At 35.9% G+C, this 23,208-nt stretch overlaps 1 protein-coding gene across 5 annotated transcripts in view; it reads left to right on the forward strand.

The window, feature by feature from the left end:
• The window catches only part of NUP35 (nucleoporin 35), a 43,231-nt gene extending 21,002 nt beyond the window's left edge, over positions 1–22,229 (forward strand). For all 5 annotated transcript variants that reach the window (XM_070580392.1, XM_070580390.1, XM_070580393.1 and 2 more), the window contains 5 exons: positions 14,857–14,998; positions 18,186–18,255; positions 19,282–19,410; positions 20,481–20,645; positions 21,589–22,229. In XM_070580392.1, the coding sequence (XP_070436493.1) occupies positions 14,857–14,998; positions 18,186–18,255; positions 19,282–19,410; positions 20,481–20,645; positions 21,589–21,666 (584 nt within the window). In that variant the 3' untranslated portion in view covers positions 21,667–22,229. The remainder of the gene's footprint in view (positions 1–14,856; positions 14,999–18,185; positions 18,256–19,281; positions 19,411–20,480; positions 20,646–21,588) is intronic.
• Positions 22,230–23,208: the final 979 nt, after the last annotated feature.

Consider the following 23,208-nt stretch of genomic DNA (forward strand, 5'->3'; position numbering starts at 1 on the left):
AGTGTTGTAGACGGAGGAAATAGCAAGTACAAAGGCTGCTTGTTGTGGTGAGAAGAGCCTTTGGGGTAAGGGGCAAGGGTGGAAGCAAGGAGACAGACGGCAGGCTACTGTGTTAATCCAGATGAGAGGAGCTGGTGGCTTAGACTTAAAGGAAGGCGGTAAGGGAAGAAAAGAGGAAAAAGAACAACCAAAAGATGGAACCAAAGAAACAATAGCAAGACAGTAGATTTAAAATGAACCAAATCAACAGTTCTATAAAACGAAATGCACTAAACACTCCTGTTAGAAGGCAGAGAGTGTCAGAATGGGTAACAAAAGCAACGTCCAATGACAAGTCAGATCTTTTTATCCTCCAAATCCACATTTCTTCAAGCAGTCTGTGGATCCTCACTGGCAGCATCCTTAAAGTCTAAATTTCTACTTCCAGTTTGTTCAAGGCTATATAGGCTTTTTCTATCATGCTCCTTAAATTTCTTCCAGTATCTACTGACTGCTCGATTCGAAAGCCACTTCCACGTTTTCAGGTATGTTACAGCAGTACCGCTTGTGGTACCAAAATCTGTGGTAGTTTTAAATTGCTGTCATAACAAATTACCACAAATTTAGTGACTTAAAACAGCACAAATTTATCTTCTCAGTTTCTCTAGATCGGATGTCTGGGCACAGCTTGCCTCTTTGCTTCAGAGCTCAGGTGTCAGCAGGGCTGTGTTCCTTTCTGGAGGCTCTGGCATGACTCTGCTTCCAAGGTCTTCAGGTTCTTGGCTGAATTCAGTTCCGTGTGGTTCTAGGGCTGAGGTCCCTTTTTCTTTGATGGCTGTCACCCAAAGGTTCTCAGCTTCTAGAGGCTGCCCTCATTCCTTGACTTGTGGCTCCCCTTCTATCTTCAAAGACAGCAATGGAAGATCAAGTCCGTTTTATGCTTTGCGTCTCTCTGACTTCCTTTTTCTGTTGTATCTCTGACTTGACTTTTCTGCCATCTGCTGCTAAGGGCTTATTTGATTACATTGGGCCCACTGGAATAATCCAGGGTAATTCCTTATTTTAAGATCAGTTGATTGATTAGTAACCTTAATTCTATCTGCAAAGTTTCTTCACAGCAGAACCTATTAGCATTTGATTGAATTACCCACCAATTAATCACACCAGGGGACAGAAACTTTGGGGGTATATCTTTAGATTTCTGTCCACCACATACATCATGGTGAAAAATCTAGGATGCCACCTCAGCCTCAGTTACATACTTGGGGTGGGATCTTCTAGGGGAGTTAGTTTAGGTTTTAACAGTCTTAATCTGATCAAACAAATAGGTAGATAGATGACAATGCTTTTGTTATGTGTGACTGTTTGTTGCAGTAGTGATTATTCAGTTTTTTAATTGAGTCAGTAAGCGATCCCAAGGACATTGAAAATGCGAAAGCATAATGTTAAGTAATGTATTTTATGCTTTAAAGGATCTCTTAGTTGTCTGAAAAGCATGTGTGATAATATTCTTATTGTTGTCAAGGGGAAGAGTACAGGATTAAAGTTAGCTAAATAGTCTTTTAACTTATTTTTTTCTAATGTAATTTCTTTAGGGTTCTTACAATTTTGGAAATCATGTATGAAAATACAAGAACTGTGATAGGAAAATATACCTATCATAAATTGGCCACTGGGAGCCACTGCTGCTTCTGCTTTGAGTTTAAGGAATTTATATTTATAAAATCTTAGTGGGGCATAAGTGAAAAAGAACATTTTTGAAAAGATATGACTGGTATGCAGACCTATCATGCGTGGCCAATAATAAACAAGAAATGGAAAAAAGATGTTGACTTGAGAAAATTTAGGGGAAAATGTAGACTTTTCACTTAGAGCTATTTTTTTATCTCCTATATTTAGTGTTAAATAAATGAAAATTTCTTTTATAATTTGTAAATTTTAACTTTCTAAGATGGACAGCTTTTATAAAGAGATGTCATGGGATTTAGTGGCAGAAGTGGTATGTTATGCTTAGGTCTTTGTTCCATAAGGGGTTTTTTTTGTTTTTAATTCTGTACCTGATGTTAAAATCTCTTTTGGAATCTTGTTTCTGGTCCTGGAAAACCTTGGTCATATGACAAAGAGGGAAATCTGGATTAAAGAATTTCAGGAACTCTTTTCAACCGTAGTATATTATTGCCCTGGTAAAGAATATTGAACATGTTTGTGCTATCTTTCCCCATCCTCACCCCTCAGTTTTCTTTAGCTACTGTTTAAATATTCCTCTGCTTTTTCATCTTTTAAACTTTTGCTTAATTTTTTTCTGGAGAAGTTCTTTCACTAATCTGTCAACTCTCTTCTCAAATGGTATACCACTTATATCTCCTGAATTAGAATCCCTGTTTGTGTTAGCATATTGTTAACAGATTAAGTGTGATATTTAGACTATAGCACTTTCTGGCTGCTTTTATTGGTCCTAGGAGTTCAGAGTTCTGATAGTGTTGCCAGAAGAGGGGAAAGGGACTAATTTATCTGTGAAGGACCTTTCCCTTACACTTGTTTTTCTGATATGCATTAGCTGCTCCTTTTATGTGCTCCTGTAAATAGCTCTTTCTGCTCAGCTCTCTTCTTTCCTCATCACTGGATTATGAACTCCTTCAGGACAGAGATTCCTTCTGTATCTTCATTATTTACTCATCACAGAGCTGGGTATAAAGGGACTTCAGTAAACGTTTGTTGGCTGAATAGATTGGTGGGCGTAAGTTGTAGTGAGTTGAATGGTGGTCCAAATCCTAATCCTTAGAACCTGTGAATGTTACTCTGTGGCCAAAATAAATGGTTAAGTGAAGGATCTTGAGAGGAGGAGCTCTCAGGGAGACTTTAGAGGGTTAGGGGAGGGAGAAAGAAGTAATCCTGATAATTACCTGGATGATCCCTAAATCCAATCGTAAGTGTCTTTATAGGAGAGAGGCAGAGAGAAATTTGACACAGAATAGAGACATGCAGAGGAGAAGGTGATGTGAAGACTGAGGCAAAGATTGGAGTGTTGTGCCACAAACCAGTGAACACTGAAATATCCTGGCAGCCACCAGAAGCTGGAAGAGGCAAGCACTGGGTTCTCTCTTGGTGACTTCAGCAGGCATTTGGCCCTGCTGAAAACTTCATCTTGGACTTCTGGCCTCCAGAACTGTGAGAGAATAAATTTATGTTTTTTTAAGCCACCCAGTTTGTGATAATTTGTTATAGCAGACATAGGAAACTAATATATGTGTATAGTGTTTTGAGGCAGTGACATCCCAACACCAAACAAGGATTGGAATATTTGTGTCCAACTTGGCACAGCATAGTTTTTCTTTAATAATAACTAAACACTAACCTTATTCTAGATTGTGTTAGTTTCTTATTGCTACTGAAACAAATTATTACAGATTAATGCCTTAAAACAACTCAAATTTATCTTAAAATTCTGGAAGTCTGAAATGGGTCTCAGTGGGCTAAAATCAAGGCATTGGTAGGGCTGCATTCTTTTCTAGAGGCTCTTGGGGAGAGTCTTTTTTTCCCCCTCTGTTTCCCAGCTTCTAACAGTTGCCCGTATTTCTTGGTTCATGGCTCCCTACCATCTTCAAAGCCTGCAGTGGCCAGTGGAATCTTCCATCACTCTTTTCCCTCCCCATATAAGATCACTTGTGATTGTGTTGGACCTACTGCATAGTCTAGGATAATCTTTTTATTTAAGATCAGATGATTAGTGATCTTAATTCCATCTGCATCTTTAATTCCTCTTTACCATGTAGTGTAACTTGTATCTGGGTATTAGGACATGGACATCTTTTGGGGACCATTTTCTGCCTACCACATAGACTTCTTAAGATTAGTCACCGACATTTATTTAGTCTCATGCCAGACTAGCCATAATACCATTGAGTGGTTTCTAGTTTTGGTGGAGGTAATATTTTATGTTTCAGTCAAAATAATAAATGCAGATAGTTAAAAAAAATCGAATATAGTCATGTGCCACGTAATGATGATTCGGTCAATGATGGACCACATATAGGATGGTGGTCCCATAAGAGTAGTACGATATAGTCTAGGTGTGTAGTAGGCTTTACCATCTAGATTTGTGTAAGTATACTCTATGATGTTTGCACAATTACAGAATCACCTAACGACGCATTTCTCAGAATGTATCCTAGTCTTTAAGTGATGCATGACTGTAGTATGTAAATGCTTATAATGAAATGCAGTGGTCTTTAGCCTTAGTCCTCCAGAACTAACCAGTCCAGATCTTAGAACTATTCCTTACAGAATTTACCTGTATTTATCTAAATGAAGTGCTGTATTATTTTCCTGTTGCCTCTGTAACAAATTACCACAAATTTAATGGCTTAAGACAACTCAGATTCATTCTCTTAGGTTCTAGAAGTCAGAAATCCAAAATCAGTTTCACTGGGCTAAGTCAGGGTGTTGGTAGGACTGCTTCCTCCTGGAGGCTCTAGGGAGAATCCATTTTCTTCTTTTTTTTTTAGCTTCTAGCAGCTACCTGTGTTTGGTTTGTGGCTCCTTCCTTCATCATCCAAGTGCATCACTCCATTCTCTGCTTCAGTCGTCACATCATCTCTCTGTAGTAAAATCTTCCCTCTCCTCCTTGTCAGGATTGTGCTGGATATATTGGGGGTCCACCTGAATAATCCTGGACAGTCTCCCGCTTTCAAGATCCTTAATCACATTTGCAAAGTCCCTTTTGCCAAATAAGGTAACATTCACAGGTTCCAGGGATTAGGATGTAGTTATCTTTTTTTTTTTAATTGGGTTATTGATAGGTTACAATCTTGTGAAATTTCGATTGTACATTAATGTTTGGCAGTCATGTTGTAGGTGCACCACTTCACCCTTTGTGCCCACCCCCCACCCCACCTTTCCCCTGGTATCCACTAAACTGTTCTTGGTCCATAGTTTGAAATTCCTCATATGAGTAGAGTCATACACAGATTATCTTTCTCTTGCTGGCTTATTTCACTTAACATAATTCTCTCAAGGTCCATCCGTGTTATTGCAAATGGAATGATTTTGTTCTGTTTTGCAGCTGAGTAGTATTCCATTGTATATATGTACCAAGGATGTAGTTATCTTGGAGGGCCATTACTCAATCAGCCTTATATGATTATATTGCTAATTCTTGAGTTTCAGTTTTCAATATTGCTATGTTTATCTTAAGGTAATTGAAGATATATCTTACCTCCCCCACATTATCAGAATATAATTATATCAAATTTTATTCCTTTGTCAATGTTTTCTGTGTGTCATTTGTTCCTTTATTTTAAGCAAATGTTTTGTTGCTGTGATACATATTTATCTTTTAAAAATGCTCAAACATAGTTTCAAACACATTTTGTTGTTGTTTTAAACTGAGAAATTCTCTGTCACCCTCTCTTTTGGCTGTTTCCTGTTTCAGCACGGTATGCAGCTATCATCCTAGGACTTGCCTTAACAAGTTTCTAGAGTTGAGCTATTTTTCCTAGACAATCTGTTTTCTTCTTTCTTAGTTTATTTACTCATTTTGGTGAAGAACATATTTGGGTAGCTTTCTAGGAAAGCTTGCATGGGAAGTGAAATTTAGGACCTCATGTCTGAAACACATTTTTTCTGTCTTCATCCTGGATTGCTAGTTTGGCTGTGTGTAGTATTTTAGGTCAGAATTTTGGAGACATCATTCCATTGTCTGCTAGCTTCTAGTGTTCCATTGAAGTCATTTGCATTGATGATTCCTGAGTCTTTGTATGTGGCCTGGTTTTGAAAAATTTAAGATCTCTGTATGGTTAGTGTTCTCAGTTTCACAAATGTGTCTTGGTGTGGGACTTTTTCATTTGTTTTACTGGGGAATTAATTGCTAGATCCTTTAGATCAAGACACTTGCCTTCAGTTGTGGGAAACTTCCCTGTATTTATTTGATGATTGCTCTCCCTCTGTTTTCTCTATTCTCTCTTGCTGGAATTTCTTGTTTGTGAGCACTGGAGATTTCCAATTTTCTACTTTTTCTCCCTTTCTTTGTCTTTTGTATATGTATTGTACTTTCTGAGAGATGTTCTCATTCTCAATTTCCAACTCTGGTAGTAGTTTTTTATTTTGCCGTTTAATTTCCAAGAACCTTTTTTTTGGTTATTCTCTGAATGTACTTAAAAATGTAGCATCCTGTTCTTGTTTCATGGGTAAAATATATTATCAATGAGATTGATGTTGGCCGTTTTTATTGCTACTCATATTGTCTATTTCCTTCTAGTTTTTATTTTTTCTTTTTTCCACCTCTTCTGTCTTTCTTGGTGGAGGCATATTTATTTCTTGAGTGAGGCGCTGAGAAGCTACTTGGAATCTCTGCGTGTATGTGGATCAGTGTTGGCAGGAAGGGGGAAATTGGTGGGGAGAGGCTGTTTTGTCTCTTATTGGGCTTCACTTTAAGGGGATTGGACAGTTAGCTAGATTTTTTGGGGAAAATCTCTGTTTTCAACATATGTAGGTCCTTTTTTCTTTTAAATTTTCCCAAAGAAGAGTGCTTTAATATTCAGTGTTAATTTCTAAGCTGGTGTTCTGAATCTAGAAAGGGAGAAGTCTCCTTTGTAGTGGGCAGATTTTCACTTAATCAGTCTCCTTATAATTGTACTCTACTGTGACTGGATTCATTGAGTCTTGAGCCATTTAATATTTTTTCCTCAGAGACGAAATCCGTGGTTTCTTGGGGGATTTCAGTGGCTGAGTGACAGTCATCTGGCTGCCTGAGACAAGGAGGGGCCTGCCATCTCATCCCTTATTTTACACACTTTAAACTAGTTTTCCTTGACTTCAGCCAGCAGCCTCCTTCACAATTCCTGTGGTCTCCAAAACCTGAGACTTTCTAGAATGACTGTCATTGGGTGTCTGACAGGGAGTAGAGATGAATACGAGTCTTCATTCATGTTTGATTGGATGTTGTATCCATTGTTCAGTATTCTTTTGGGTACAATGAGTTTGTCAAACTAAAAAGTCTTAGGAAACAGCTCCCACAAGATTGCCCTTATTTCAGAGGCCAGCTGCGGGTTTGGCGATCCCCAGGGCCCCCTCACTTCAGACCAGCTGACTACAGATTCAGGGGTTTCCAAACCTGCCCTAAGGTTTGATAATTCACTAGAAAGATTCAGAACCCTCTGAAAGTGCTATATTTATGGTTAAAGTTTTATTATAGCAAAAGGGTACAAATTAGAGCCAAAGAAACATGCTCAGGGCGAAGTGTGGGAGGGTTTCAAACACGAAGCTTCCATGACATGTTACCTTCCTGGCATTGATACACATAGAGTATTGCCAACTATGGAAGCTCTCTGGAGCCTCCATGTCCAAAGTTTTTATAGGAGTTTCATTATGTAAACATGATTGATTGAATCATTAATCAAGTGGCTAAACTCAGTCTCTAGTCCTCTCCCCTGCCCAGACGTGAGATGGTATCATGTGGCTTAAAGCTGCAATGTTTTTGTCAGATGGCTTGGTCTTTATGGTGTGACCTGCCCCCACCATGAGTTATCTTGTTATTGTAAACAGGTGCACTTGAGGGGTCCTGCCCTGAATAACAGAAACATTCCTGTGGCTGGAGGAATTCCTAGGGTTTAGAGGTTAGCTTCCAAGGAACCTGACAAAGGCCAGACCTCTCTTTTGGCTGAGGCCAAATTCTTTGTTACACAATATGCTACTTTGTTTCATGGTAAGAAGGTACCACTGCCAGGAACCTCTTTTTTCCAAGTTTCTATGCCATGTAACTGTTTCAAATTTGCCGCTCTTTTTATCTTTTGTTTTCCTTTAGGTTGGTAGTCTCTTTTGAAATAATTGAATCTGTTCTTGAATTGAAGACATTTTCATAAAGCATAATAAGGTCTTTTGCCCTCCACTTTAATCTGATCTTATGAAGAGTGTTTGAGTAGTGATTTACCAAGGGAGACACATTACAGTCCAATCTGGTGTGGTTTGCTAGGCACATTTTTTATTTTCATCTTATAAAGCATAGCATGTGGGTACCAGAAGTCTGATTGAAAGGAAGTAAAATCATCGGAGCAATTAAACATTAACACGGTGGGGTGGAATTATGCTAGGGTTATGTAAATAGTTTTAGACTATGTATAAGTAATTATGTTTTGCAGAGTAGTTGACAGGGCAAAAATTAGATTGCTTATTCGTTTGAGACTTAATTTTGATTTGTTTTATTTTTAAAGGTCATAATGGTTGTCTTGTTTTGAGCCTTCATTTAATTTCTTGCTTGAAGGTTATTACATGATGTAGCATAACTAAATTGTACCTTCTTAATGGTAATACAGAGCATAAAAAATTTGAATTGGCTTCAGATTTTATACTAAAATGCCTTTACTATCTTTTATGTGTTAAAGGCATGTCTTTGTAGTAAGAACTGAATTTGTTTAAGAGTATGTTTTGTGCGCTTCTGTTTATTTACTAAAGGGGTAGTCGATAAGTATACACTTGTCAAAGTGGAGTGTTTCATTTTAAATCAGCCTCATTTTAGAATTGTGTTGTACCTATTAAATATATTTGTGATGATGAGGAAAAAGAATAATTGTTAAATGTATTATAGCATGTATGCAGTTTGATGTTCTTTTCAGTTATTTATTTTGTTTTTTTTTTTTTAAGCATGAACTCAGTTTTAAAAGTCAGATAAATCTATCAGACTGAGCCATGTAATATACTGGGATTCCGTTTCCTTCTTATATACCTTTTTGTGTTCCCTAGAGTTTAATAATTGTTGAATATCTTCCTTGCTTGATTGCTTTTATAAAAATATTTCAATATTCCTTTCTCAAGCTTTCTGTCTTCTAAATATTTTTTGGCTTGGTTACTTGATGACTGAACATAACGAATCAGTCTTGAGCATCTTTCTTTGTTTTCTAGTAGGGTCTAGGATAGTGTTCTGAATTAAATAGATCCTTTAATAAGCCTAATAGATCTGAGATGATTTGAAATGTGTTTTTTTTTTAAGCAAAGGCTACATTAAAAGATTAGATTAATTGTGGTTTCTAAATTTGAGTCCAAATGAAGTAAAGGTATCTAAGTCGTATGGCATACTTAAAGAGTTAAGAATTTTGAAATCTTTTGGTGACCATATTTTTTTTCTCTTAGTTAGAATCACATTGTTGCATTGTAGTTTTTACTTGTGATACCTTTAACTTTTGATCCTATTGAGGGTGCAGTTTTAGTTTGGTACTGTTTGGAGGCAAAAGATGGATGTCATTCCTAAGAAGTCTTTTAGACTTGACTCTGAATATATTTGTGGTGTTGATGCAAAAGAGTAATTGTACCAAGTGCATTATTTATATTGAAGTTATATATTGTTAAGGCAGTTCTTTTTGTGAGTTCTTGTCTATCTAGTATTCCATTTAATTCTTGGAATAACAAGTGAGTCTTGTGTTACAAGTTAATTTATGGATATAATAACTAAAGTAAACAAACATTTATTATAGGTTTATCGACGTATAATTGACATAAAACATTATGTAAGTTTAAGGTATGCAATGTGTTGTTTGATACACTTACATATTGCAAATGACCATAACGTTAGCTAACACCTCTGTCATGTCACATAATCATGGTGAGAATATTTAAGATCTACTCTCTTAGCATCTTTCAAGTGTATAATCCAGTATTATTAACAATCACCATGCTGTACTTTAGATCCCCCAAACTTATTCATCTTATGCCTGGAAATTTGTACCATTTGACCAACAACTCCCCATATCTCCCATCCCCCAGCCCTTAGTAACCATCACTCTACTCTCTGTTTCTACGAGTTTGGCTTTTTTTACGTTCCACATATGAGTGAGATCCTACAGTATTTGTCTTTCTGTGTCTGACTTCTTTTTCACTTAACATCATGAACATCACGCCCTCAAAGTCCATCCATATTGTCACAAATAGCAGGATTTCCTTCTTTCTCAGGGCTGAATAACATCCATTGTATACATGTACCACATCTTCTTTATCTATTCATCTTGTTGATGAGCACTTAGATTGTTTCCATATCTTTGCTATTGTGAATAATGCTGCAGTGAACGTGGGAGTACAGATATCTCTTTGAGATCCTGTTTCATTTTCTCTGGATATATACCCAGAAGTGGATTGCTGGATTATGTGGTAGTTCTATTTTCAAGTTTTTGAGAAACCTCCGTACTGTTGTCCATAGTGGCTGTACCAATTTATATTTCCACTAGTGGTACACAAGGATTCCCTTTACTCCAAATCCTTGCTAACACTTATCTCTTATCTTTCTGATGATAGCCATTCTAAAAGGTGTAAGGTGATATCTCATGGTGGTTTTGATTTGCATTTCACTGATAATTAGTGATGTCAAGCATCTTTTTTTGTACCTGTTGACCATTTGTATGTCTTTAGAAAAATTTCTGTTCAGTTCCTCTGCCGAATTTCTTACTGGATTGTTTGTCTTTTTGCTATTGAGTTGTATGAGTTTCTTGTGTATGTTGGATCTTAACCCTATCAGATATATGGTTTGCAAATATTTTCTCCCATTCGACAGGTTGTCTTTTCATCTTGTTGATGGTTTTGTCAATGGCTCTGAGAAGTGTGGACTTTTTAGCAATATTAATTCTTCCGATCCATGAGCGCAGGTTGTCTTTCCATTTGTTTGTGTCTTCAGTTTCTTTCATCAAAGTCTTTTGGTTTTCAGGATACAAACCTTTCACCTCCTTGGTTAAATTTATTCCTAACTATTTTGTTGTTTTTGATGGTATTGTAAATGGGATTTTTTTCATTTCTTTTCCCGATACTTTGTTGTTAGGGTATAGAAACAGACCTGATTTCTTTATGTTGATTTTGTATCCTGCATCTTTACTGAATCCATTGATTAGTTCTAACAGCTTTTTGGTGGAGTCTTTAAAATTGTCTGTATATCATGTCATAAGCAAAAAAGGGCAGTTTTACCTCTTTCTTTCTGATTTGGATGCCTTTTTTTTTTCTTGCTTGGTTGATCTGGCTGGGGCTTCCAGTACTTTGTTGAATAGGAGTGTTGAGTGAGCACACTTGTGTCGTTCCTGAGAGGAAAAGCTTTCAACCTTTCTCCATTGAGTATGATGTTAGATGTAGGCTTGTTGTACATGGCCTTTATTATGTCGAGGTATATTCCTTCTATATCCAATTTATTGAGCATTTTTATCATGAAAAATTGTTGTATTTTGTCAAATGCTTTTTCTGTGTCTATTGAGGTGATCATGTAATTTTTGTCTTTCATTCTATTATCGTGGTGTATCATGTTTATTGATTTGAGTATGTTGAACCATCCTTGCATCCCAGGGATAAATTCTGGTTGATCATGGTGTATGATCCTTTTAATGTGCTGTTGAATTTGGTTTGCTAATACTTTGTTGAGAATTTTTGCATCCATACTCATCAGGGATATTGGTCTGTAGTTTCCTTTTCTTGTGTTTGTATCACGGTAATGCTGGCCTCATAAAATGGAAACTAACGTTTCTTGAACTTCTTAAACATGCTCTCTCAGTTAATCTTCAACTATGTTGGATAGGCATTTCATATACATTTGTGCTTTATGTTCCTTGTATGTGGAACGGAGATGGTAGTTTCTATCTCAAAGAATTGCTTTAGGATTAAATATGAATACATGCAAAGAATCTGCAATAACACCTGTATATAGTATTAAGTGCTCAATACATGCTGGCAATCATTAGCATTAATATTGTTATTGTTTTTATTTTTGTTCTATTATTCGGGAAGTGAGACTCAATAACTTGCTCTAGTTATGACAGTGAGTAATAGAACTGCAATGTGAACTGACTGCAAAGCCTATTACTCTCTTCCCACGACATGGTGCTCTCTGTCAAGGTGAATGATTGGCTCAGGGCTAGCAGCACTAGCCATCTGCCATCCAATCCGATACAGCTGGGCTCCTAACACAATTACATGTTGCTTTCCAAAGAGTGAGATGTTGTGCTGCCTTTTTCTTGCTATACGTTAAAGATATTTTCTTTATTTTTTTGTAGTTCAGTTGAGTTGGAACATGATCTAGAATAAAGTAGTAATCTCCCAAATTAATTTTTGGGGGCTGTTTAAGGTTTTTTAAAATTTACTTTGACCTTTTGAGTGTTATATCTTGAGTAGCTTGACTGCCCAGTCCTTGTTTGTTGTGGGTTAACAGTGTATCACCGTGACTGGTCACTGAATATAAGCTTGTTTGTTAACAGAACTTTTTGTATGATTCTGAGGAAGTCAGTCTTTATCCATGAGTAGGAAATTAAAACTCAGTTGGTAACCCTTTTTGCACCTCAGCTTTGGATTTGGATAGTAGCTTTATTATTCATTTCCTAATAGGCTTGGTGGGTATAAATTCTTGTGTTAGCCAAGCATTTATAAGGCATACCAGAGTTATTTGACACATTATTTACCAAAATATGTGTTTTCTGAGGGTAAAATGTGGTCTGGTATAGCGTAGGAAATTTTGAGTTGAATGAAGTTATAAATATTTCTTTATTGAATAACCTTTGAGCATCTTTTATGTGCATTGTAAATCTATCAGGACAATATAGTGTTATGACCTTTCATAAGACGTTTACCACAGTAGTTTTTTTCTTTCCCCCTCTGTAGAGTATCTACTTTATTTTTTAAGAGCATACTTTGAGAAATCCATTTGACTGTAAACACTTTAGAATGACTTAGGGATATTTTCAACTCAGTTGGGAACTCAGGAGAAGTGACAAGGCAGCAGATATAGAGTTAGAATGTGTTGAGCAGAGACCGTCCAGAACATTGGTAAACATGGAGTGTGAATCATGTACAAGGCCCTATAGAGCATTTATTTTCAGACTTTTTAGTTTTAGGGCCCTTAATACTCTCTTAAAAATTGAAGACCAAGGAGCTTTTGGATTACAGCTATTGATAATTACTGCATTAGAATTTAAAACTGAGAACATTTTAAAGTATGTATTAATTCACTTAATGTTTTATGTAAACATAAATAATCTTTTTTAAAGTGAAAACCATTTTCTATAAGAAAAGATTTTCTTGCAAAGAGTGACATTGTTTTATGTTTTTCAAATCTTAATGTCTGCCTTACAATATAGTTGAATTCTCATATCTGCTTCTGTATTCTATCTGAATCAATTGACTCACATCAAGTAGCTTCTGGAAAAGTCCATTGTTCACTCATGAGAGAGTGAGAGTGAAAAAGACGAATGAAACCTTAAATTAATACGAAAATCTTAAATTGTTGTGATTTGACTTGGCTGATCCTGTGAGAGGGTCTTGGGGAGCCCTCTGGGATGAGGGAGTCTCTGGACTACACTTTAGAACTGCTGCTCGAGTAAACACGAGTGCTGGATGACTGCTTTAGAGCTCGTGCTTTGCATTTGGATTGCCTAGATTGGAATTCTAACTTCCCTTGTGGATGTTGTTTAACGTCACCCTGTTTCCTAATTTGTTAAATGGAGCTACTAATAGAACCTATCTTACAAGATTGTTAGGATCAAATAAAATTATACATGTCAAGAATGGTGTAAGAAGTACTCAATAAAGCAGTACCATTCATTATCATTTAAAATTTCTGTCCTGTTGTGTCACCTTTGTTCATAATTTTCCGTTGGCTTCCTAACTCTTTTAAGGTAAAAGCCAAAGTCTTTATGGTGGCTTACGAAGTTTTTCTTCGTGATCTGACATCTTGTTACCTCCCTGTGCTCATGTGCTTTTGACCTCAAATGCCCCTCCACACTGCGCAAATACTGGCCTTGTTGCTGTTCCTCAAACACCAGTCATGTCCTTTCTCACGGCCTTTGTACTGGCTTTTTTCTCCACCTAACATTCACTTAGTCAGATAATTGGCTTATTCTGCCTCCCATCTCCTTCAGGTTTTTGTTTTAATGACATCTTAGTGAAATCTTTTCTTCATTTAACCCTTCGACATACATATGTACATACTTACTCCCTAGCTCCCTTCTCTCTCTCTTTTTTTTTTTTTTAGGATTTTCTGTTCTCTAGCATACTAGGTATTTACTTACTTGTCTCTCTTCCACTAGAATTTAAGCTCCATTAGAGACAGGTGTTTTTTTTGGTCTAACTTGTTCTCTACTGTATCTTCAATACCTAGAATGATACTTGGTGCATATTTAAGTGCTGAAAAAAATATTTCTTGTATGAGTAAATCATTATTACTACTTCAAAGATGAAAGGAAAATAGTCTGTGCTTCTCAGAAATGTGTCTTCTCAAGAGGATAGTGCCTCTGAGATAAAATGAACACGTGAAGTGTTTAGCTTGGTATGTTGGACATGTAGAGGTACTCATTAATTGGTCACTGTTAGTGCAGAATAAGAAAAGAAAGAACAGAATCAGACATTTCAGGTAGAAACAATCTGAATAGAAGAAAACTGCATTCACACGTTAGGGGCTAGCTTAGGTACTGTTTGGGTGCATATTGGAAAAATAAGATTAGAACTCTATTGCGGAGGCCCAGGCTTTTGGATTCTGTTCTGTGGGTAACGAGCAATTATTGGATATTTTTAAGGCTGAAGTACCATGATGCAAGTGGTAGGTTTGGGAGATGAATCCAACAGAAGTCCTTGAGATTGACTGGAGGTTCTTCTGGTATAGGATTAACCTGAAATTAATAAAACATTTAGCAAATTTATAATAAATAATAAAATAAAACATTTGCAAAATCACAAATTATGCTCAATTATTAATGACTTCCTCTCAACTTGTACAGTAGTATAAAATTAGTTGATTACAGTTGGATATTTTGAACTATTTATGTGGTTTCCAACTTTTAATATGCTTTTTCATGTGAAACTAAGAGTTTTGATTTGAAATAAACCAAGATGTTTATGTTGGTAACTAACTTACTAAATGTACTAATGTAGGGCAAAGTATGTTTAGTCCAGCAAACATTGGTCAACCACGAAAGACAACGTTATCTCCTGCCCAGTTGGATCCTTTTTATACTCAAGGAGATTCTCTGACTTCGGAAGATCACCTCGATGACACTTGGGTGACTGTATTCGGGTAAGGTTTCTAGATCATTTACCTTTTTTTTTTTAAAAAATTTTATTTTTTTCCTTCCCAAAGCCCTCCAGTACATAGTTGTATATTCTTCGTTGTGGGTCCTTCTAGTTGTGGCGTGTGGGACGCTGCCTCAGCGTGGTTTGATGAGCAGTGCCATGTCCGCGCCCAGGATTCGAACCAACGAAACACTGGACCACCTGCAGCAGAGTGGGCGAACTTAACCACTCAGCTATGGGGCCAGCCCCAGGATCATTTACCTTTTTGAAAAAGAATACTCCCTCCCCAATGTTTCATAATGAATATTATCAAACATAGGGGGAAAAAAGAATTGTACAGCAAACACACATATACCTACCACCTAGATTCTGCTGTTGTTCACAGTTTGCTACATTTGTTTCATCTATCTATGTATCCTTCCTTTAATGCATTGTATTGTTGTTGGTACATTTCAGAGTAAGTTGCAGACCTGTGTACCTATCACCCTGACAGTTCATCATGCATGTGATTAACTAGTGTTCAATATTTGTTTATAGTTTTTCATCATTTATCTGTTTGCATCTTAAACTATTTTCTCTTCAGCATATTTACTGGATATTGGAATAGGGTTGCCCCTTTACACTTAGAGAGCGCCTTTCTCTCTTTTTAGTAGCTATTTCTCTGCTTCTAGTGGACTTAACCAGTTTTGAACTAACAAATTGAATTTCATTTATAACATATCTACTGTATTACAGAGTTGATACGTTCTAGTCATAGAATATTGAATATTAATAGAAATTTTTCATGATGGTCCTAGATGCATTTTGAATAGATTTTTTAGGTTTAAAAAAGTACTTTAAGGCATCTTAGAGATCATATTGCATCGTTTACAGATGAAGAGACTGAGGCATAGACAGATTGTGATTTATTCAGAGGTTTACATCTAGTTATTAGTAAAGCTTCAGCAAAACCCCAGGTCTTTTGATTTTTCAAGCTGCTGTTGTTTAGACTCTACTACGTAAGATTTGTTTCTGAAAGCATGATATGTCATAGTGATATTGGACCTTACTGTATATAGTAATAGGGTAAAAAATTAAAAAAATAGCACGAGTTCCTTGAAGGAAGAACAGTGTGCAGTAAATACTAGTGGAATTTATATGTTCAATTTATTTAACATTTAAAAACTCAAAACATATATAACAATAGACAGTGAAAATTTTTCCTTCCCACTTTTATCCTCAGCTACAAATTTTCTCCCCTTTAGGGTAATAAGTGCCATCTTTTTTTTTGTGTAACTTTCCAGAGAGAGTCTACGTGTTGCTGGTTCTATTTAGGTAAAAGGCAGGATCACTGCTTTCCATTGTTCTCCAGAAAGCCCACGCCCAGCCCTGTATCCGTAGCACTTGGGCTGGCTTCTTGACTTTTTTTTTTTTTTGAACTTTGAAAGCACATTTATTCGCACCTCTATTCAATAAATGTTTACTGTACAACATGTCAGGAACTGGCTGATTTTTTTTGGCTTCTTGACTTTAGTTGTCATTGTCGTTCTTTTGTGTTTAACTTTTTGTATTCTCCCATGAAATGACTGTATGTTTTTGAGCTTGGATGTCTACTACCAAGTCTGTTTTTCAGGCTCAGTAGTAGTGTTGTCACTTTTAAGTTTCCTTAGTAGTTGGATAAATTACTTCAAGTACTTCTGCTAGTCCTTTTTTTCATTTTTAGGACATACACTTTCCCAGTTATTTATTTTCTGTTGGTTTTATGTGCTAGTAACCCTCTATATGAGTTTAATTGCAAGAACTGAACCATTTCTTCTAAGGGATAAAACATTTTATTTTGATCATTTGTAGGGAGGTGCTTCTAAAATATATGATATATGGTCTTTCTTTGATAATTTAATCTTTTCCCGCTCATTCAGGATCATCATGAAATATCATTCATTGTTTTAGGGTGATTATTTTACAGAATTTTGGAATGTTTTTACTGATCTAGTCCTAGAGTCTTAGAATTATGTTGCATTTCTCAAGTACCTCTCTCACTTGCAACCATTATTTCTTTATTTCATTTTTCTTTTCTTTTTTTTTTTTTAAAGATTGGCACCTGGGCTAACAACTGTTGCCAATCTTTTTTTTTTTTTCTGCTTTATCTCCCCCAACCCCCGCTGTACACCGTTGTATATCTTAGTTGCACGTCCTTCTAGTTGTGGAATGTGGGACGCCACCTCAACGTGGCCTGATGAGTGGTGCCATGTCCACGCCCAGGATCCGAACGCTGGGCCGCCACAGTGGAGTGCACGAACTTAACCACTTGGCCACGGAGCCAGCCCCTCATTTTTATTTTCTTTAGCTCTGCTTCATAGGCACCCTGCCTCATTTGGGTTAGAAGTCTTATATCCAAACTTATAAAACATTAAATTCCAGTTCTGAATGCAGTGACTATTTTACTCATATAGATTTTAATGTGTGGAGTTTCTTATTTATTTTTGTGACTCAGATTTTTTTCTTTAGGGTTCTAATCCAAGCTCCAGATAACTTAAGTTACTGGTTAATGAAACTCTAGACTTTCAAATTGAAAATAGATTTATTGTTTGACTATAAAAGTAATAATGTGTCATTGTAGACTATTCAAACCATACAGAACTTTGTAAGAAAGAAAGTAAAATTCACTTAAAATTCCCGTACATGGATATATGGCTATTAAAATTTTGGTAACCCTCCTTTTAAATGTTTTTATACCATTGATCTTGGTACTGGTTTGTTTCAGGACTAAATTCCTGAATTTTCAGGTGGTGCTAAATGTATAACGATAAGACTCTATATAATTTAAAATTCTTTTCCTTTTAAAAATTGTAGTATAGTTAAATATTTCACACACACCCCCTCTTTGTAATATAAATTATATACTGAACTACAACGTCATAGTTCTTTTCTAAGGACTCTGATAATGGCAGTGAGAGTAGAATTTTAGAGATTTCAGAGGTGGAACCTGGGGATGTAGAACAATGGCTGAGTCAAAACTAATTTTAATGTCTTCGTTTTTGGGTGATGGGCAGTGATAGATTTAGCTGATTAAAGGGGAAAACAGGATGATCAAGGACCTCCCGTTAATATTCTAGATAGTTGGGGGGAATTTATCTCGAAACACTTGCAAGTATGGTAATTTGCATTTGTATTGTGGAAGTTGACTCTTTGGACAACTCTGTTTCTTTCAGGTTTCCTCAAGCATCTGCTTCCTATATATTACTACAGTTTGCACAATATGGGAATATCTTAAAACACGTGGTAAGGTTTAATTCTTTTCAATGTTTAGGTTGAGGAAAGAAAACTGTGAATTGAGGGTAACTTTGCTGCTGAGTTTTGTCCCTTTTCCCCAAACTTAAAGGCTTTCTTTCTTTTTTCAAGTTTTTGTAGAATATGTCTTTTTTGGAGTCTGGAAGGCTGAAAGTTGCATAGTATTTGATAAAGAGAGAAGATAAGCAAGACAGCGAGAGTTTCAGGGTCCACCCCCCTTTTCTTAAATAGTTCAGTCTCTTAAAAAAGATTATGCCAAATATTATATTACTGTTTTTCAGTTTGAGCTTGTTTTATTTGGGATAAAGGAAAATGGAGAAGTTCCTGACTTATAGATTTCTTAGAGTCTTTTTAGCTTGTAGAGCACTTTTTTAAAGATTTTATTTTTCCTTTTTCTCCCCAAAGGACCCTGGTACATAGTTGTATATTTTTAGTTGTGGGTCCTTCTAGTTGTGGCATGTGGGACGCCACCTCAGCATGGCCTGATGAGCAGTGCCATGGCCGCGCCCAGGATCTGCGAACCGGTGAAACCCTGGGCCGCTGAAGCCAAGCACGCGAACTTAACCACTTGGCCATGGGGCCTGCCCCGAGAGGTTTTTTTAAAAAAAATTGTTTTACCTTGCACAAGTTATAGATAACGAATCTTTTTTCTGTTACTAGAGATTGACTTATTTAATTTCTACACAAAATCAGATTGATAAATATAGTTAAAAAAAATTTCATAGCAAGTGTTGATAGGACCTTTTTATAGAAACAGTTACCTTTTGATAACTTTTTACTTTCAGAGAATGTATTCCACATATTCTTTAGATTAGAGAATTGAGAGCAACATAGAGATTATTGAAATTATTGAGATTATTGTTTAATAGGATTTTGTGAATTCCAGTGTACAGCTTTTTACAGGGGATCAAATAAAAAGTGGAAGCAGATTTATTGTTGTTATTTTCTATTTTCTAATGGAACTCATTGTTTAGATTTTATATATTTTATATTTTGAGACAATTTCATTCTTTGCAGATGTCTAACACAGGAAATTGGATGCATATTCGTTACCAGTCTAAATTGCAGGCCCGGAAAGCCTTAAGCAAAGATGGGAGGATTTTTGGAGAGTCCATCATGATTGGTGTAAAACCATGTATAGATAAAGTAAGTTATCGCTGATGTAAAGAATATAGCTTAATCTCTATTAAGAGCGCAAGTCTGAGTGTTGACGTTGGTGGTTATGTCACTGCTTCACTGTGCCTCTTTTTCTTAGTTTGTAAAGTGTGATGATATTATGGTACTCTTTTAATGGTAAGGCAAAGGTATTTAGTCACAAGACTTTAGAATTTAGAGGTAATCCATCTTAACCCCTTCATTTTACAGATAAAGATAAGAGACCAAGAGGACTTAAGTAATTTATTCAGAGTTGTTAAAGGTGAGGCCTAGATTCTGGGTCTCTTAACTCGTAACCCATTCTTTCTTGTGCAGAGCAACATCAAATTCTTTGAGTACTTTAAAGAAATGGTTCTATTTCTGAATGAAATTTCACGTAAATGGTAACTGAGGGTTAACTTAAATGGCAGAAGCTTTTTTCTGTTTTAAAATATTAAAAAATTATTATATATTTCTATACTTATAAAACAATACTAAGTATAATTTAAAATTTTCTTCGTGGCTTGTAAAATCAGCATGATCATTCTTTAAGTAGATATAGGTGAACTACTACCTACTAGGCACTATGCTTGGTGCTTGTATGCATACATTAGAGCACAAAGCAGACAAGGCTGCTCTTCTCAACATTAGTGTCGCTGTGTAGTTGTGTAAGTTTTATACTGTGCTGTAACAGATGTTTGCAGAGGCTAGAGGAGAATTCGGCATTACTGGATACTAAATAGCATTGAACTTTGATTCCCCCACCCCCTAGATTTTCCCAAGAGTTCTGTTTCTTCCTTGCTGATTTTCCATAGTGTTAGGAGATTCTTACTCTTGTGAGTCTGTAGTTGTCTTCAGGATGTTTGAAGTCATTGAAGTGAGATTTCTGGCTCAGTGTTAGATCTCAAACGCTAGCAAAGAAGCACATATTGTTTTATCAAGCCTAAAATTATTTGAAAAGTTAATTAGATCAAATGAAGTATGCATCTTTTTGGTAAAGTTTTCTTTGCAAGTGGGATGTAATATTGGATAATATGTATTATGTTTATAAACAGAGAAGTTCTTTATCTTTGTTTCTCCAGAGTGTTATGGAAAACAGTGACAGGTGTGCTTTATCATCTCCATCTCTTGCCTTTACACCACCAATCAAAACCTTAGGTACACCAACCCAACCTGGAAGTGCTCCTAGGATTTCTACCATGAGACCTCTTGCTACAGCATACAAAGCTTCTACTAGCGATTATCAGGTATTTTAAGGATTGGATAAGAAGGAAGTACTTTAAAGATTGAAGAGATCGTATGTTTAACTTTTTCATTGGATTAATTTGTATGCCATTATATATTTCCTACTGAAGTGATTGCCTTGATGAAGCCTACAAATGTCGCATTCTTAAATTTCCTATTTTAAAAATTAGAGGTTTGGCTCATTAGAAAGTTATCTTAGATTTAAAAAGTATTTCTTTGCCATTTTTAAGACATTTTGAGAGTTTGTTAGGTTAGCTTTTTCTGAGTTATATTTGCATACATAAAAAGTTTCTCCTGTCAACATTTCTAGCACGAGGGGATATTTAAACCCTATTAAATTGACGACTAAATGTGATGGCATCACAAATGAACAACCTCAGGTTGGAGTGGCTTTGGTTATCAAAAGCATATTGACCAGCTACCATTTCAAAATAGTTTGAATGATAAGTTCATCGTATTCATTAAAGAGTGATAGAAGCATTGTGACTCTCATTCGTTATGTTATTGTCTTATACTTAATTAGCCAGGAGTTCTGAACTTGCCTAACTGCAGACACAGGTCTTTAAACAGTAAATAAAACACTTGTGCTTTTGTAGGGCAGGTAATGACAATTTAATCTTTTGACTTCCCCTAAAATTTTTCCTTTAGTTGTTTTCTTTTTACCAATATTTTGGTGCCCTCATCTCTTGTAGCTTTTGTGTTATTTGTTTCTTTGGTTCCCTTATTTAAAGAGCAGATGTAATTTGCCTTGCCAAAGGAATAAGATTTTGCCATTCTTAAAAACATAAGGATGTTCTAACTAAATTCATATTTTAGACTTTTAATACACAGTTGATTGCTACAAATGCATATCAGTGTTTGGCTCTTTTAAATTAGCCATTAACTCTAGAATTGACTGACACTGAAGAAACTATAACCTAACAATTGTGTGTGTTTTTTTAATAGGTTATTTCTGACAGACAAACGCCAAAAAAAGATGAAAGTCTTGTATCCAAAGCCATGGAATACATGTTCGGCTGGTAGTATAATAAGAGCTAAGAACTCAACTACAAAGGAGGGGGCTACTACACTAAACAGATTTAGCAAAGTACTGCCGGGTTTCCTTGGGTTAGTTGTATAACCACTCTTGGCAGTGCTGGATGGCTATCTCATACTTCCTTTAGAAGCCTTTTTCTTTAAGGATACAGCATATTTGTAGCTCGCACTTTACAAAATGCTTGAGATACAAAAAATCACTGTAAATACGATTTTGTGCTTTCTGGGATAGTGCATGCTTAGCACAAAGACTTCAGCATTGATTACTGTAAATTGTGTAGTTGAGTTTGTGGTGAGGCTTTGTAGTCTTCGTGAGTTGGTGGGGTGAATTACATGAAGGGTGACTGTACACTTCTAATAAGACACAAAGATTACAGCTAACAATTTGAATTATGGTCTTTTAATTCAGATAGTATTTAATATTTTAATTATCCTTGTTTGTATATGTCCTGTTGTGGGTTGTCATTTTTCAGTATTCTAAAACCAAAGCAGTCTTTTTAAAAACCTACTAAATTTCTTGATAATAAACTTTGTCAATTATATGTATTGCACATTTTTTGAAAGAGTGATTTATTATTTTATGAATTATTACAAAAACATGTTTGCTGAAATAGAGAAAATAATGTCATGAACCACTATGTACCTGTAATCCAGCTTAAATAACAATCAATATTTTGCCATACTTGTTTCTTCTCTTCCCCTTTTACTTTAAGCATATCTCAGATATAATGTCATTTTAATCTAAGTACTTGAGGATATATCAGAAAAGAACATCTCCATATGTAACTGCAATATTATTATCACACCTAACAGATTTATTAATTTCTCAACATCTGATAGCTGGTCAATTTTAAAATTTCCCAATTGTCTCCTAAATGTATTTGTGGTTCGTTTGTTCGAATCATTATTTAGACTAGGTCTACACAGTGTGTTTGGTTGTTTTGTCCTTGGAGTGTCTTGAAATCTACATTAGTTCCTCCTCTTTTCCCCGCTATCCCACACACCATGACTTATTGAAGGAACCGTGTGAGTTTCCTGCAGAGTGTCCCACAGACTCAATTTGGTTGATTGCTTTCTTGTTTAACTTGTTCATCATTTATCTCATATCTTAGAAGGTAGATCTAGAGAGGATTAATTAGATTCTGATTCATTTTTTTGAGCAGCAGTACTTGATAGTAGTATGGTGCGCTTTTTACTATATTAGATCAAGAGGTATTTAATTGTGGTTGTCTGGTTTTAATGATACTCGGATTGGTCATTGGGCACACGGGCGGAAGCTTGACACCTTCATTGGAAAGTTCCCTGTAACCTTTTTACATAATGCTTTTAAACACATGCATTAATGATACTTGCCTGAATCAGTTATTTCATTAAGGTTTGCCAAATGATGTTTTTCCAAATCTGTCATTCCAGTTGGATTTATTAGCTGGAATTCTTTAGTATAGAAGAACTTTGTTTCATCCACAAGGCCTATTTGGTTATCATGGAATACATTGATACCAGAATGGCAGGACAAATATTTAATCCTTT

Source organism: Equus przewalskii, chromosome 17, assembly GCF_037783145.1.
Source record: "Equus przewalskii isolate Varuska chromosome 17, EquPr2, whole genome shotgun sequence".
NCBI classification, from domain to species: domain Eukaryota; kingdom Metazoa; phylum Chordata; class Mammalia; order Perissodactyla; family Equidae; genus Equus; species Equus przewalskii.